At 47.1% G+C, this 15,894-nt stretch overlaps 1 protein-coding gene across 2 annotated transcripts in view; it reads left to right on the forward strand.

Annotated features, from left to right (window-relative positions):
* Positions 1-948: 948 nt before the first annotated feature.
* The window catches only part of LOC144172665 (cytochrome P450 4C1-like), a 65,595-nt gene continuing 50,649 nt past the window's right edge, over positions 949-15,894 (forward strand). The window contains exon 1 of one of the 2 annotated variants that reach the window (XM_077701306.1): positions 949-1,414. In XM_077701306.1, the coding sequence (XP_077557432.1) occupies positions 1,165-1,414 (250 nt within the window). In that variant the 5' untranslated portion in view covers positions 949-1,164. Of the gene's footprint in view, positions 1,415-5,519; positions 5,979-15,894 lie in introns of those variants that run through there. The other variant, XM_077701305.1, reaches the window with a different exon arrangement.

Consider the following 15,894-nt stretch of genomic DNA (forward strand, 5'->3'; position numbering starts at 1 on the left):
ACAGACAGACAGACAGACAGACAGACAGACAGACAGACAGACAGACAGACAGACAGACAGACAGACAGACAGACTTTAGAGGTACCCTGGAAACATTTTTGTTATTAGAAGCAATCGAAGGTCGTTTCTGAGTAATGTTAGGGGGACTCAGCTGGAAACAATCCAAGCCATTCTAAAAAAAATCAAAAGCCAATAAGACAATCGAGGTAGATGTAGGCTTAACGCTTATATATCACCAAGATAGGAAAGAGAAACCATTTTTTGCGTGTTGTTTTCGTGTAAGAGACACGAATCGTTTTAACAAATGAGGTCGGAGCATATTCAGATTACAGTTATAAAGGTTTATTCATGGAGTGCATAGTTTTTTGGGCGAGGTAAGTGAAATAGTTCGTACAAAGACGCATGTGGAGGTTTTTTTAGTTGCGGAACGAATTATACCGGGTGTTAGACGAACCAGAGGACCATTCATGTGTTGCCACGAGCGACGAAACACTTTAATTGCTGGTCTTGCGGCACCCTGGTGGGTTGGAGACAAATTTAGGGAATACGTACTATCAAGACATTAAAAGGCAAACAAGTAAAAAAAAACAGTTGCCGACGTACGGCGGAAAAGCAGTTGCTCGTGTGGGGATTGCTGTTTATGCAGTCACTTACATAGCTGCGTCTGAAAAGCGGCAGGGTCATCAGCGCAAGACATGGAAGGAAGATGTTTTTTGTCTGTGTTTATGCTCTCACCCGCCCAGGACGGAACGCGCAGCATTATTGTGAGTGACAGGGGCGTCGCGAAATGACTCTGCCCCTGTCATACATGCTCAGAAACAAAGAATCGTTAGGAGTGGAGGCGCTGCGATCGCAGCAAATGTCTTCCCTCCAAAGTCTAATCGACAACGAAGGCTTAAATACTAGGGTGACGACGGTTTGACTCGGCTTTTGTTCGGGCGACGTGAAAGCCGACATTTCACCGAAGTATACTTCTCGTCTCCACAGCGATCGCCGTCCCAGGTCGAGCGAGACCCAAGCACAAAACGAAGCACCGCCAGAAGCCTAAATCGGAAGTAACCAGGCTGTAGTTCTGGTCTTGAAGCTGATCCCGCACATCGAGAGCGCTCTACAAAGGATAGAAAGCCCGGCCACGGTCGCAGCTAACTTCTTAGGAGTCACACAATGTCATTAGGCATTTTCGTGGCTTTGTCAGCCACTTCCACCAAATTCCAAGTGGCGCTTGCGCAATTGGTGTTGTTTGCATCGGCGTACCTCAGCTGGGCCTTCGTGGTCCGTCCGGCTGCGCATTGGTTCCGCAAGTGGAAGGCGCTTAGGCCTTTGCCAGGGCCCTGGGACGGGATACCGTTCTGGTTTTCTATGTACGCCTACTGGACCAACAGCAGATCGATCTCCGCCAAGGATGGTACGGCTGGTGAGTACATGCCAAGCGCTCGTTCAACAGATATTAGGCGCGTGCGATTCTTTTACTCTAATCAGTTTCAATGAGCCATAAAAAATAGCTGTGCCGAGATCTCCCAGCTTCCGGCGCTGCTTCTCGGAGCTCAACGCGAAAAACAGCGCCGGGAGTGCTTTCTTTTACCCGCACGGTATTCATAGCAACTATTGAAAACACGGTCTTCCTTAGAAAGGGTAGCACCATTCACAAAACATATTGGTAGTCCTAAGCGGCACCTCTGTACTTCTATTCATAATAAATATTGGTACTTCTGCCTCCAAGGGTAGTATTAGTTATGGGGCTACCGAAATGTTTTTCCAATCTCTTCGCGCACTACAGAACGATTTAATCCAAGAATTAAGCACTTTTTGGCTCATTTAGATAGCACCCCGAACGCTCCTGTGCTGCAGTACAAGCGTTGACCCAAGTAACGATGAAAGATTCAGCCTGTGACACACCCCTAGTAACTAACATACACAGCGACCCCGGTGAGGTGATGGAGCAAGCGCGGAAATTCAAAGAGGTAAAAGAAACCACGAGATATTTTTTAGTTATTGTTTAAGTAATCACTATAGCGTAACTTGCATACAGGGCTTTTGGTGAACTGATGGATGATTTCAATACTTTACAATGTGATGAGTATGATAGCTGAAAGCAGGTGACAAAGGCATAACCGCTATCTTTTAAAGAAGGGAGAAGACATTGTTCGACAAAAGCTTGCTTCCCCATTTTCCAAATGCATAAAGACGTAAACTTGACCACAGCCTGAAAAAGCCAACATAATTCTGATTCACATGAAAGGAGATGCGAAAAGTTTTAAGAATTACAGACCCATCAGCCTACTATCATTTGTATGCTAGCTGTTTACCAAAGTAAAAGTTAAACGTTTAAGTGACCACCTAGATTCCCAACAACCCAAAGAGCAGGCTTGGTTTAGGAAAGGATACGAAAGAATGGATCACATTCATGTCGTAAATCAAGTTATAAAAAAATCCGTGGAGTATAATAAACTCATTTTAATGGCATTCATAGACTGCGAAAGGGCGTTTGATTCAGTAAGCACACAGCAGTTCTGGAAGCATTGAAAGGCCAGGGAATAGAGGGCACGCAGGCGACGTTGTCTTGCTCAGTGAGTCGGCAGAGCTTCTGTGAAAAATGCTTAAGGAACTAAAATGCGAAAGCCTGGCCGTGTGGCTACAAATAAATATGAATAAATCTGAAGTAATGGTAAATAAGGATGCTGAAAGCGCCCTCTTCAGTTTCGGTAACGCAACGCTGCAACGAGTAGTAAGGTGTAATTACCTTAGACATGTTGTTAGTGCTGATCCAAACCAGAAGAAAGAAATCTGACGAAGAATAGGTACGGGCTGGGGTGCACTGGGCCAGCCCTCCCAAATATTGAAAAGTATGCTACCCCTGTCCCACAAAAGAATTCAACCAATGAGTGCTGCCAGTGATGACATTTGGAGCGGAAACTTGGCGCCTTACTAAATAACTGGAAAACAAACTTAGGTCGGCTCAAGGAGCCATGAAACGAATAATGACAGCAGTAACCCTTAGGGACAGGAAACACGCTTCCTAGATCATGGAACAAACTCGAGTTGAACATATCCCAGTTCAAGTAAAGAAAAAGAAATACACTTGGGCCTGCCACGCAGTGAGACGAACCGACAACTGGTGGACCACATTGATAACAGATTGGATACCAAAAGGCGGGTCTAGTTGAGGGTGAGGGCCAATAACTCGATGGAGGGAAGAAATAACAAAATTCAGAGGCAAGGAATGGACTCGGGCAGCTCAGGACCGGAGCGGGTGGAGGTCAGCGGGAGAGGCCTTCGTCCTGCAGTGCCGCTAATAGGCTGATGGTGATGTGAATAAGACCTAAATTCAAGTCCTACGTGTGAATCTACAATGCTGCGTGTGAGATTAGGCCATTTGACGTTTCAAAGTGTTGGAAAGAATCTTCAGTCCACGTGCATTTTATTATTATTTCTTTCTGCAAACGTCGCAAGTACAGTCGTCAGGACAAAGAGTCAGAAATATCACTGCATACGAAGCGGCAAACTGTCTCAGCGATTGCGCTACCCCGCACGGCCTATTTCTAAACTTGATGGGAGTAGCACCTTCTCTGAAGTAATCGGAACGTTTAGGGAGAATGGAGACAAGGGGCGTGGTATATTAAGCTTTGCGCCCAAGGTATACAAACGAGGCCAGTCAAGACCACTGATATGTGACAGTCTGGGTGGTAACTCTATGTTAGCACCTTACCCAACGAAACGAATATCTTCTTACTGATTGTAGGAAACGCTGTATGTAGAAACTTTGGGGTATCTCTCTATTAACAGGAATTCTGGAGAACCACCTCACCGCAATGCATCGGAGTGAATACTCGCTGCATTCACGGAAGCAAAGCTGCCGAAGAACGGGGTGCCACTTCCGATTTGATAAAGAAACGTCGTCTGCTCTAGGGAATACTTCATGGGCAGTACGCCTTATAACTGCGGAAATAGTGTACAGCTTGTATACAATATATACGAGTTAGAGTTCCAGCTCATATCGCACACTTAGTCCTCGAAAGTGGAATTTCAGTTATCGCAGTAATATAGTTATGTCCACTTTTGGGGGTGCGTATCAGAGATCATAAGCCAGATTCGGGATATGTATAATGTAGGCCAGCTTCATTTATTAAATAGCTACAAATCATGTTTTCAAACACGTTTTTACCAGGAATTAAGAAAGGTAATTATTACCGTATATGCAGGAACAATCACTGCGTTTTCTGGTGCTTCCGGTACATGTAAGATATTGCAAAAAGTGGGACGACTCTGACCTTGGACCTTTTGGTAAAGGTTTGGTACAACTGAAATATTACAGCGTATAAAGGCGCGCGTCGGCGTACGTGCGTGCGTGAGTGATCTATGTAGCTTCTCTACAACTGACGGAGCGCAATTTTTTTGTGGTTCAATGAAATATTTAGAATTTGAAGGTTTAGAGCATGATACAAACGATGGCGTTCATTATTATTCGCGATCAAAGTATGTGTGCAAAGCTAAAGGGGCGGTTATCTACTTGTTGATAGCGCCGATGACCCACCGAATATGTTATTTCACAAGGAAACGTAATTATTGCGGCAAAAAAAGTTTCCTCGAGACAGAAGGCTTATTAGAAGCTTCATGAGGCTCGTGTAGACTTCTCCCCGTCTGCAACTATATCTCGGAGCGAACGGTGTCCAGAAGTGGTGCGGTTAACGTGTGAATAGTGGCAGAGACGAGGAAGTTAGAAAACAAAGAAAGATGCATGACAGAAACGCTCTCTCTAGACAAGGGACAATCCCAGTCAAAACTTGCGTACATGCCACTAAAAAACCAAGGTCGCGGGGGGAAACTTGGAGAGGGACAAAAGATAAGGGCAAGCCACACAGTTATGGCTTTCTGGTGACTTCAGAAAGCGCGTGGCCACGAGTCACACCAACGCCTAGGCCGAGTTCAGCACGTGGGACAAGCCGACAAAAAAAAAAAAAAAAGAAAACGGATGCCAGGAAGCGAGCTCGTAAGAATGAAGGCCGAAAAACGTCCACGTGCTGGCGTGAGAGGCTAGGAGTCCCGCCGGCTAGTTTAGTACTACACACGTTCCGCTTAAACGTGCCAGCCTGTCCAAACACTAAAGGGAACGAAAGGCGCACCGCAAGCAATTTAGGGGAAATTACGCGCTGTAATTATAGGGTCTTCCCTGCTACTTCAGATACAGTCCACTCAAACGAGCTGCGAGAGCCATGTGAAAAACGGAAATTGAAAAAACGAATAAAGAAAAGAAAAGAATCGTGACGTAGCACACCTGCAACACGCTGCAACTCGGGAGCAACAAGTTCTACCTAAATCACTCTTCTATAATACCCACAAGGTAGCCACCCCCCCTCCCCCCCCACCTCCTCCTGTGTCCGCACACCGGGTAGCAACGTTATGCTTGGATGTCCGGACGCATTGTTAAGTAGTGAGAATTCCCTTTCCCCAGATAAAGGCAACGCACAAGCAGTCTATAAAAGTCTCATTGGGTGAGCTTGAACCCGTTAGGCTGACCTCCCTGGCATTGCTAAACGTACCTTCCAAATATTTGTGCCTTGCAGGCTGCTCTGAAACTTCTAGGAGGCTCGTTCACAGCGCCACGAAATTTGATATTGGGGCAGAGTGTCGTGTCGTGCTGCAAGCGTGGCAATGCTGCAGGCATAGGGCTATTTGTGACTTCCTCCACACATTTGGCCCCCTAGTTACTGTCTCACCGAGAATCACCATGATAGGCAAAGACCTGATCCTGGGCAGTTCGCCTTCACATAGTCATTTCACCGTGTTTTGCGGACGAGTGATAGTGGCGTTGCTGGCGTACTTGCTCTGTACGCGCGTCGTGCCGTGCTGGGTTCGTTGGTGTCACACCTGGAAGACTCTCAGGCCTGTGCCCGGACCCGAGGATGTGATACCATTCTGGCGCACTGTGTCTATCTACTGGTCATGGCTGGGCAGGGTTTCGTACAGAGATGGTTCTTCAGGTGAGTTCATCACTGGCAGCCTGGTTGCTAAAGAGTTACCTGCATCAGTGCTTGGGTGAAAGTGCGATCTTAGTTCACAAAATCTGAGGAAAAATGGCTGATGTTTTAATTGAACTTACGCAATGGCGTCTTCGTTGCTATCTGCAGATACAGACGAGGCGGGGAAGGCAACCTGTCGTGCGCCGTACAATCGTGCAGGTAGTAATGAAGTGTAAGGAGCTGGCCTGAATGTCCATGCTGCTTCGTGACGGGAGGTTTTTCAACAGCGAAGCTGTTTAGCAAATCGTAATTTTTTGTGTCCGCAGTTAAAAGTACCAAGAAATTGACCAGTGAGCGCGGGCCTCGTGAGCGCGGGCCTCGTGGCGACCGACCGGCAGTTAACAAAAACAAGAAAATCTCTAGCACTCGTGCGTCCGTGCCTCGCGACGACCGCCCAGCGCACCCTGCGAACGTTTGTCACTCCCAGCACAACTAAGATTGCGGAGACCGCTTGACAGTTAAAAAAACAAGAAAATGCCCAGCGCTCTTGTGCCTATGCATCGCGGCGGCCTCGCAGCGTCCCCGGCGCACGTTTGTCAGATCAACATACCCACTTAGGGAAATTGGCCAAGACTGGCAAAAACAAAACTCCAGCATTCGCTGTAATTGTGGCAACACTTACTCGGAACGAGAAAGACACATCATAGCGTACGAACCTCTAAAATGATGTCCAATGATTATGACTTCAAAAAAATAAAAAACGCTCACACTTATAGCAACAATGATGGAGCAAAGGTCGTTGCGGCAGCAAAGACGAAGCAAATCGGCTCCAATCGTGGCTTAAACTTTCGTGATGGTCGTTAAAGTTGCGTACAGCGTCGCTACCTTCAAGTAGTACGCGTTAGTGCGAGCTTCTTTCATTTCTTTTAGGCTGAGCATGAGAGAAATACTGCCAATTCGCGTCCTCTTTTAGGGGACGAGGCTGGAAAAAAAGAACCATCGCTCCTTAGATGATGTTATCGCGATATTCTGAAGCTATGGTGTCTAATGTTAACTTAGCGGGACGAGAAACTGGAGCCTCTAGGAAAATACGCAACGTTATATACCCCTTGGCCGTAATAGTCATACGGAAGTGTTGGCACGAATTTCAAGTTTTATTTCAAGTGTGTAAGGTTAATTCTCATTGCGCACAAATGTTTTAACGGAGTTAATTATTAATGGGAGGCCCCTGATGATCACGTCCTTCCCCACCCGAGAAACCTAGGAGCTCGATAATTTTTTTGTGATTTCGCCACAACCGTGACTGGAAACAGCATAACAATAGCGACTCCAATGCGCTTGGGATCAAGTAAAACTTGAGCCTAGAAATAGATGCGGTTGTGTCGCCGTGATATCGAGGCACGGGCTTGCGAGTATGAGGCGCAGCGGCGTGAGAAATCATTTCGGGAGCATTAACAGCTGAAAGCCGCCTCACGTTGAGGGTAATGGTCCATGAAAGTTTTAATTATTTTTTATAATCTCTGCGAGCCAGTGCTTTGGCGCACACGTGAGTGGAAATATTGCATAAATTGCTGCGAGCGACAAAAAAGAAAAAAAGAAAACAAATTTCGACAGCCAAGGTACCACACAAACTCACATCAAAGGGTAGCAGTAACATCCGCATGTAATAGATGAAAAAGTATGATCATATTACATAATCGTTTTGTCCCACAGGAATGATGATCAAGAATTTTTTTTTCACTCTTTTATCATTTTATGGCGAAAAAACGTTACCTAGAAAAATTGGTTTCTGCAGGGATATGAACAAATAGGTGGTCGTCACGTGCTTCATTTTCAGTTTTCGCAGTTTTCGCAGTTTTAAGTTTTCGCAAGTGGCCAGCCCCACTTCGACGTAGTCGTGTATATATGTAGCCGTGGTTGCGAATACCTTTTTCGAATATCGATGTTATAAACGCGCGGTTTTATTGGTGTTTTACTTGTAGTGGTCTAGGCTCTGTCGGCTGTCCACGCAGCATTTGTGCGTGTATAAAAGGAAGAAGTTGTGCCTTTTTCAAGCAAAACGTTATACCACTACCCCCCAAGGGTTCTTTCGCGACCGTTGGTGTCAACAGAAAACTCCCGCGAACAAATAAAAGAATTTACTGGCACCGCCAGGAATCGAACCTGGAACTAATAGCATGACAAAGTGAGAGCTCGTTGTCTTACCGACTTATGTACGAGCCCTCGTGGAGACGCGGAAGACAGGTGCCGGACTCACCAAGCACATCTAGAAGTTTACCCCCTGCATTCTTGCTGAATGCCACGTGATAGCATCACGCGACGTCACGCGCCGTTCTGCGCTCCGTCCCGGGAACGTCTAGCGGCCCTGTGCGCACCTTGCGCGTGTACAAGGAGTTACAAAACTTAAAGGAAGCTCACACCAATGCATGGAATCTCACAAAACTTAAAGGAAGCTCACACCAATGCATGGAATCTCACTTCTACTACGTCAATGTGCTAAAGCCTGTGGCCTCCAGTGTTAACGTAAAAAATCATAGCTCCTTGTCGTCCGCCCTCAAGCCAAACGACACATCAAGAAAGACATTCAACTGCTCCTTGATGGCCAGGCCATCGCTCCAAGCCCCAGCATCACGATCCTGGGCCTACATCTTCAGGACAACACCAAGAGTGACCTATCGTTGCAGCGCCTCAAACACAGGAGCAATCAAATTATACACATGAACAGTCGAGTTGCCACCAAGAAGCGAGGCTTCAAGAATTCTGATACCTTTCGATTAATTCAAGCTTTGGCCTCTCGAGAATCACATGCGTCAATCCACTGTCTTCTTCTCGGCAAGGAGTACAAAAAGATGATTTATATAGTGATTAGAAAGGCGGTTGAGCAGGCCATTGGACTTCCCCTGAGTGCATCCGCAGAGAGGCTGCCTAGCACGGGGCTCCACAACACGGTGGAAGAGCTGATAGAGGGTCACCTTTCTAGCGAGGAGCTCTGAATGAGCAGAACTGCGGTGGGTTGCCGCATCATGGCTGTGCAGCACAGAATGTCACTTCGCTTGATCTACTGTCGCAATCTTTGCGACAAGAACTAAAGATGCTCCCTTTGTTTAGAAATATGAACCCCTCACACGACGAGGGCCGCCTACAAGCACGGGCTCAAGCGCTCAACACCACCCTCTTTGGGGATCATGCCGTTATCTACACTGACGTTACCCAACATCGAGGGAAGTACTACGCCATCATCGTGGCTACCTCCAGAACCAACCTCCTTGCTTGTGCCTCACTCAAGATCCAAGACATGATGGCAGCAGAAGAGGCCGCCATCGCCTTGGCTCTCACTCAACCATAGGTTCGGAAGGCAGTTACCGATTCCTAACAAGCCTGCCGGAATTAACATTCGGGTTGGGTGTACCGACGTGCACTGAGTGTGCTAAAAATCCACTTCCCAAACGGGTCCATTCAGCTCATCTGGACACCCGCTCACGCTTCCATGGAGGGCAACAAATACGCCCACCAACAAGCCTGCGCTTTTACCCCCCGTTCTATGGAGCTGCACGAGTATAGTCACCCGCTTGTCTCGTTCAGGGATATAACCAAGCATTATCGCCCTCAGAGACAGACCCTACCTTCGCCTTACCCTGGCCGTTCCAGAGAAAAACAAACTATCCTACGGCACAATCCGGCTCCTTCCCACACCCAACGCGTTTTCACCTAATGCACCCGAATCGCTACGACGCTGAATGCAAATATTTCTCAGTAGTAGGAACACTCCGCCACATAATCGGGGTGTGCAACTTTAGCCCTGAGCACCCTCCTCTCTTTCCGCCAACTACCAAACAAGAGCAATGGGAGACGCTGCTGTCCAGCCCCTCCCTGCCTAACCAGCTTCAGTAGGTGGACAGAGAACAGACGGCGCGGACTGCATACGGGCTCCAGTGAAGAAAGAACCACTCCCATGGGCCGTACTCTGGGCCGTTCAGAAATCTGAATAGAAGTACTTCCTCCTCATCCTTCTCCTCCTTCTTCTTCTCGTCCTCCTTCACCGTCTCGGCCGCCGATCTCGTCGCAGAGATGGAGAACTGAGATCATCTAACACCGGGTTTGAGCTTCCCTTATTTTATAAAAACCGTTTCCACTCACGTGCTAACCAATACAATTCAACCAGCCACCGCTCGTGCATAATCATTGATTTAACCTTACCAGGAATATCTCTTTGAAGTAATAACGGGTGTGGTTAAGTGCATTTCACTTATCTCTGGTTTCCCTGTTTGTCGAGCGGTGCGACTAATTTAAGGGACGTCGCATGGGCAATCGTTGTGGGTGCCGTTTACAGCTTTGCTTTCCAACCACATTCACAGGGTGAATTGGGGCAAGTTTTTTGAGTGTCTCCGGCTGGAGGCAAAAGAGCAGGAAAGATCCCGGTGCTGCGGACACAACCAGTATCGCCGACTAGATCACCCGTTCCGCCTTAGTGCGACATTTGGAGAAGAGCTCGTAAAAACTGTGACCTCTGTTTACTAGCTCTTGCCCTGCCCTTCTACTTTTTATTTCTTTCTAAGACTCGCAACGTCCTCATCAGACTGCACCACGCCTTGGCTCTGGTGATCTTCGCTCGTGGAAGCGAAGCGCTTTCCTTATGGTATGAAGCATGTGTAGCGGTAGGATGGTTAGCAACCTACTATTGGGGCTTGCGTACAGAAGTGCCCACAACTCGTCTCTTGTCCATCTTTTTGGAGAAAAGGAATGCCTTTTCTCATGTTTGACGGAAAGGCTGTGATTGAGCTACCGTTGATTCTAGACGTATTATTGCTGTTGCATGCGTGGTAATTGGGTCAAAAGGTCATTTTTCATCCTGTCTAAAGCGACTACAAAGATTCGACATTGCTTAACTGTGGTGACAGAGTGGGGTGGCACTTTCAACTGTTCGTTGCTAAGAAACTACACCCATGCATCAGCGTTTCCAGTATGTAACTACGTCACACAAGGGAGTGAACGAAAGTGAAAAGTCAATATTGATAACAGCGCGAACAGGCCACCGGCAAAACACGTGTGTCTGCATAAGGTTACCTGGCACAATAAAACTGTAAATATTATCTACGAAGACACGTAATCTTGAGCTAAGTAAACATAAAGTAGCCGTCTGTCTGGCTCACCAGAATAACCCGAAGAAAAGAATAAGTATAACAGCTATGAAATAAAGTTCCACGTACTTTAGATTGATTGATTGATTGATTGATTGATTGATTGATTGATTGATTGATTGATTGATTGATTGATTGATTGATTGATTGATTGATTGATTGATTGATTGATTGATTGATTGATTGATTGATTGATTGATTGATTGATTGTGACGTTTTACGTGCCGACGCAATACAGGTGAGGAGGCGCACCGTACTGGAGGGCTCCGTATTATTTTAGATGCGACGGATCTCTTTAACTCGCCTTTTCCCTCCGGCGTCTTCCGTAGTCCGTAGTCCACATCCCTACCCCATTCTCCTCGCCGCGCCAGCTGGGTGCTAACACCGCTCTCACCGCAGCGCCATCTGCGTGTTAGCGCTCGCTCCCGTCGCCGTGCCAGCTGTGCGTCAGCGCGCGTTAGCGCTCGGTTAAATATCTGACACATACGCATGAGCTGCTCTCTCTCATACCCCTCACCGTTAACGCGCCGCTCCGCTCAGTCGTTCCGCCGCTCCGATGACATCCGATGACCACCGATGATTTGAATGGAGACTAACAGGCCTGCTATCGCAATGGTCGGCGCAACCGTAACAAGCATCGGTCAACCCAATACCAGAAATGCTAGCACCCAGCGAAGCCATCGAATCCAGCGAAGACAAAGCTGCGAAGAGAAGAGCTCGCGATGCGGAACGTAAATGAATGAATGGCCATAAAGGTGATGCGCTACAACGTCGGTGAGAAGACTATGACGTTCAGGACGAATGCGACTACGAGTTCGTTTACGCGCGAGCAACTTGAGAAGGGCGGGTCTGCGTTCCTGGACGAAGTGCTGAACCGTGACTTGGCGTTCATGCGCGGCGTTCCCAACACGGTTCAGTACTGGCAGGAACGTCGTAAAGAGCTCTTTGCGATGATAACGGAAAAGCAACGGAAACCCCACGATGCGTCGCATCTACCCATGGTTCCCCTCCCGGGAAGATGGTGTAAATTTTGACCACCTGGGGATCTTTAACGTGCCCCGAAATGTCGAACAGCCGGGCGTTTTCGCTCTTCGCCTCCATCACAAAAGCGGCAGCCGTTGCCGGGAATCGAACCCGCGTCCTTGTGCTTCAAACCCATGTCTTATTCAAACCTATTTCTTATGCACCGAGAAAGGGAGCGATTCATGCGGAACCACGCAAGACAGACGACTGCAAAGCGTTAAGAGGAATAACAGGGGTTTGGGAAGAAGCTGAAGTACAACCGTGGGCGCAGAATAACTCGACCGATTCAAGGACGTCGACAAAACACTGCCCCCGCTCAAAGAAATCACAATTTATAGTTGTAATTGTCGTCGATTTCTTGCATTGTAATCTTCTGAGGGATATGGTGAAATAAATGACAAGGTGCAGGCATGTGCGGGATTCAGGTGCAGGATGATTCAACACCAAAGTAAATCGAAGAGAAATCTAGTGGAGAAGCATGCTCAAAATCTTTGGTTAGCGATTATAGTGGTAAATGAATTCATGTTGCTTCATTGCTCGGTGAGTGGGACAATAAGCAGTTTGTGAAGAGGCTATAAAATGAAATCGTATTCAAGGCTACCGGAATTAGGGTATACACAGGAAATTCAAACAAATAGTGAACCTTATGGATAAGTGGCAAAACTTAGGACATGCTTTTTGAATGTGTTGGTAGATTGTGTATCATCCTTAGAGTTTACTGTGGCGACATTAAGGTATAAGTATGTTAATTTTGTTAGCGAAATAGAATTACCAAGATGAAAAATAAATTGGCTCGACGGAGTAAATCAAGGGTTTGCGAATTCAAACTAAATGATTGGTGCCACTGTTCGCTTATATTTGCGCAAGAAGTCGCAATGTACGTGCAAGCGGCACTCATAAATTTAATTATAAGGGCGTAAAATGTGACCTGGAATCACCGGGTAGGACCGTAAAGGTAATGACTGGTACACAGGCAGCAAAGTTGCGCTTAATATTTCATTTATGCGATAGTAGATGAAGACGTCGACAAATAGAAATTGGCAATCAAATTTGAAGATGGCTGCGAATTAAAACTTATAAGAGTATAACACAACGAAACATCTCTGTGCGAGCGTGATGTCATAACGCAGGAACCTAGAAAATCAATTTTCCACAAAAATAAACCCATAGCCACGATTCTGGAACGGCAGTACTTAAGACATATAAAACTTTAAATACTGAAAAAACGACCTCAACCCCATTTTATATGTAGGAGGAGGAATTTCTGTCGTTTAGGTAACAAATGTTGGGATGATACCTTCAGAGGAGAGAGAGAAAGGGCAAGGATATTGAGGGCTTTCTCACGTGCAATGGGAGAGCGATGCATACGCACCACAAAGGGGAATTCAGGAGAGGGAGGTTCTGATGGATAAATATCGTAGAGAAAGAATCTCGCTGGGAAAGCTCCTGTTTGAAGCAGACTCCATGTCCGTACTTTATGTTGTCGAATAGATGCATGGGCTGGTGGGTATAGAAGGCGGGAGAGACGGTAGGGCTTGGTGTCGTTTGGAGTAATTAGCTTGTGTCTGGTGCGACGAGTGGTTGGCGGCGAGACTCCAAGGCTGGCGCTGAGAAAAAGAAACGGAGCTGAGCGGACACGTCATTCCAGATGTCCGCAGTAGCCTGTTTGCGCAATACATAGATACACGTATCATAAACCATTCCCCTTGTGTAAATTTTCAAGACGTCGTCATAATATTCACCCTACACAGAGAGTGGGGCGTTGCAGTGCTGTCGCGCTGGTGTACACTGGTGAATAAAGTGGAAACGGAACCTGAATAATTATGAAGCCAATGAAATACTACATCGACCACTTCATTTAAAAAGATGGACGTTACCTGAGAGCGGTACAAACTCCGTCGACTTGCGCCATCATGTGCAGGAAGGCAAGCAGATAGGCTACCAGTTTTTCTTTTAGACAACTGTTTTCATTTCCTACACCCACTTTTTTTGTAGAGTGGCTTCTGATGCTTTCCGTGAATATTTGCCGTAAGCATGCACATCTTGCCTCGCATTTCGCGTGTCCTGTCCTTTGTAGACCTAACTCAGATTATTTCACGTTGAAAACTGAGCCCGATTAAGGGTCTGAGCGTTTGAGGGCTTCGCGGAAGTGCGGACGCTATTTTGTTACATGGCCGCACTTCGAATATTCGTGCCGCGGGGGTATGTAGTCTGTCAGTCAAGGGCGCATGCCATTGGAAATTGAATGTGCCGGCGTTTGAAGCCATCAGCAGATGTCGGACGCCAAGAAAAAAAACGTTGCTAGGGAACATCGCCCTGTTGGAGTGCGATGCGTCTCAGTCTAGGTCATAGTAGTGAAGACGCAGCGCAGGCAAGAAAATCCGTTGCTAGACGACATCCGGAAGAGTCTTTGTGTGGTGATGCGGGCAGAAGATTTCGAAGCGAGTCGCCTGGTGCCGTGATAACCAGGCTGCGCGGCCCCACTCGAGCTCTACTGCTCGCATTCACCTTAAGCAAACTACTCGCTACTTTACGCGTGAGCGTATCCGTCCTTACCTTGGAAGCTCGGGCAACGGAAGTGCTAGCCGCGGCGTTGAAAGTTGGCGCAGCACCAAGGATGAAGTCAGCAATGCAGCTGTTACGGCTAATAGTGCACGTAAATGAGGGGCCTTGAGGCGGGTATAACAGACTAGAGATAAATATACATACAACAGGATGAATATTTAGGAAAACGAAAAATGTATACTTGGATTAACAACGACGACAGCAATGAGAAAAAGTACGACTGTTCAAAATACGAGAGAGAGAGAGAGAGAGAGAGAGAGAGAGAGAGAGAGAGAGCGCTTTTTAATGTGAATTGGTCAGGTCAGCTCTTCCAGTGACAGGGCGAGTAGGGTAAAAAAACTGACAGGGCGAAAAGAAAAAGCAAAACTATTCAGCCATTGAGAAAGACTGCATCCGTATTTATATAGGCAATTTTTACATTCCGCCCATATGTCTATGGCAGACCATTCAAAGTGGAGGCAGTCCATCACGCACTGTGTTCACTCGCAAATTTAAAGGATTCCTCTGGACACTCCATCATGGGGCCTGTGCCTTCAGAAATTCAAGAGTACCATCGCTCACAAATGTGGCAGGAAACGTTCCGACACCATCTGCCTATCGCATGCACCGATACCAGAATCAGAGGAAGACGTTTTTTGGAATCGTGGCCGAGACCGATGTAGCCGCAGCTTGCCGACCTCGAGTTGCATGAGCTCAACAATCATTTCGTAGGAAGGAACGTCGGCTTGCCAAGGGTTTTCAAAAGCAGCGTACCTGCATTCCGCATCAAGATCTCCGTTCTTGAAGAACTTCCACCCTACAACGAGAATGAGGTATTTTTTGGTCATCCCTGCTGACCTACGCGACGACGTTTTGGAAGCGTGCCATGGCGACCTAACATCTGGACACCTCGGCCCCGCATTAACCCTCTGAAAGATGAAAACAAAATACTACAGGTGTCTCACCTTACATCCCACATGATCCGCTACGTCCGGAGCGGCCACAACGGCCAGCAGCGGAAAACTCCGCTGCCGGCCGCTCTTCTACAACCCATCACCACCCCATCAAAACCCTTGCAACAGACCGGAATGGATGGACTTACATGGCTCGTTACCGACGTCACGAACTGGGAACAAGTGGAAGATGGTGTCCTCTGAGTACCTGGCACGCTACATAAACACCTTTGCTTTTCTAATCGGGACAGCTCAAGCAGTGGCTTAATTCTTCAGCCC

This window comes from Haemaphysalis longicornis, unplaced genomic scaffold (assembly GCF_048455015.1).
Source record: "Haemaphysalis longicornis isolate Haplotype H1 unplaced genomic scaffold, Haemaphysalis longicornis Haplotype H1 scaffold_25, whole genome shotgun sequence".
In the NCBI taxonomy this organism is placed as follows: Eukaryota; Metazoa; Arthropoda; class Arachnida; order Ixodida; family Ixodidae; genus Haemaphysalis; species Haemaphysalis longicornis.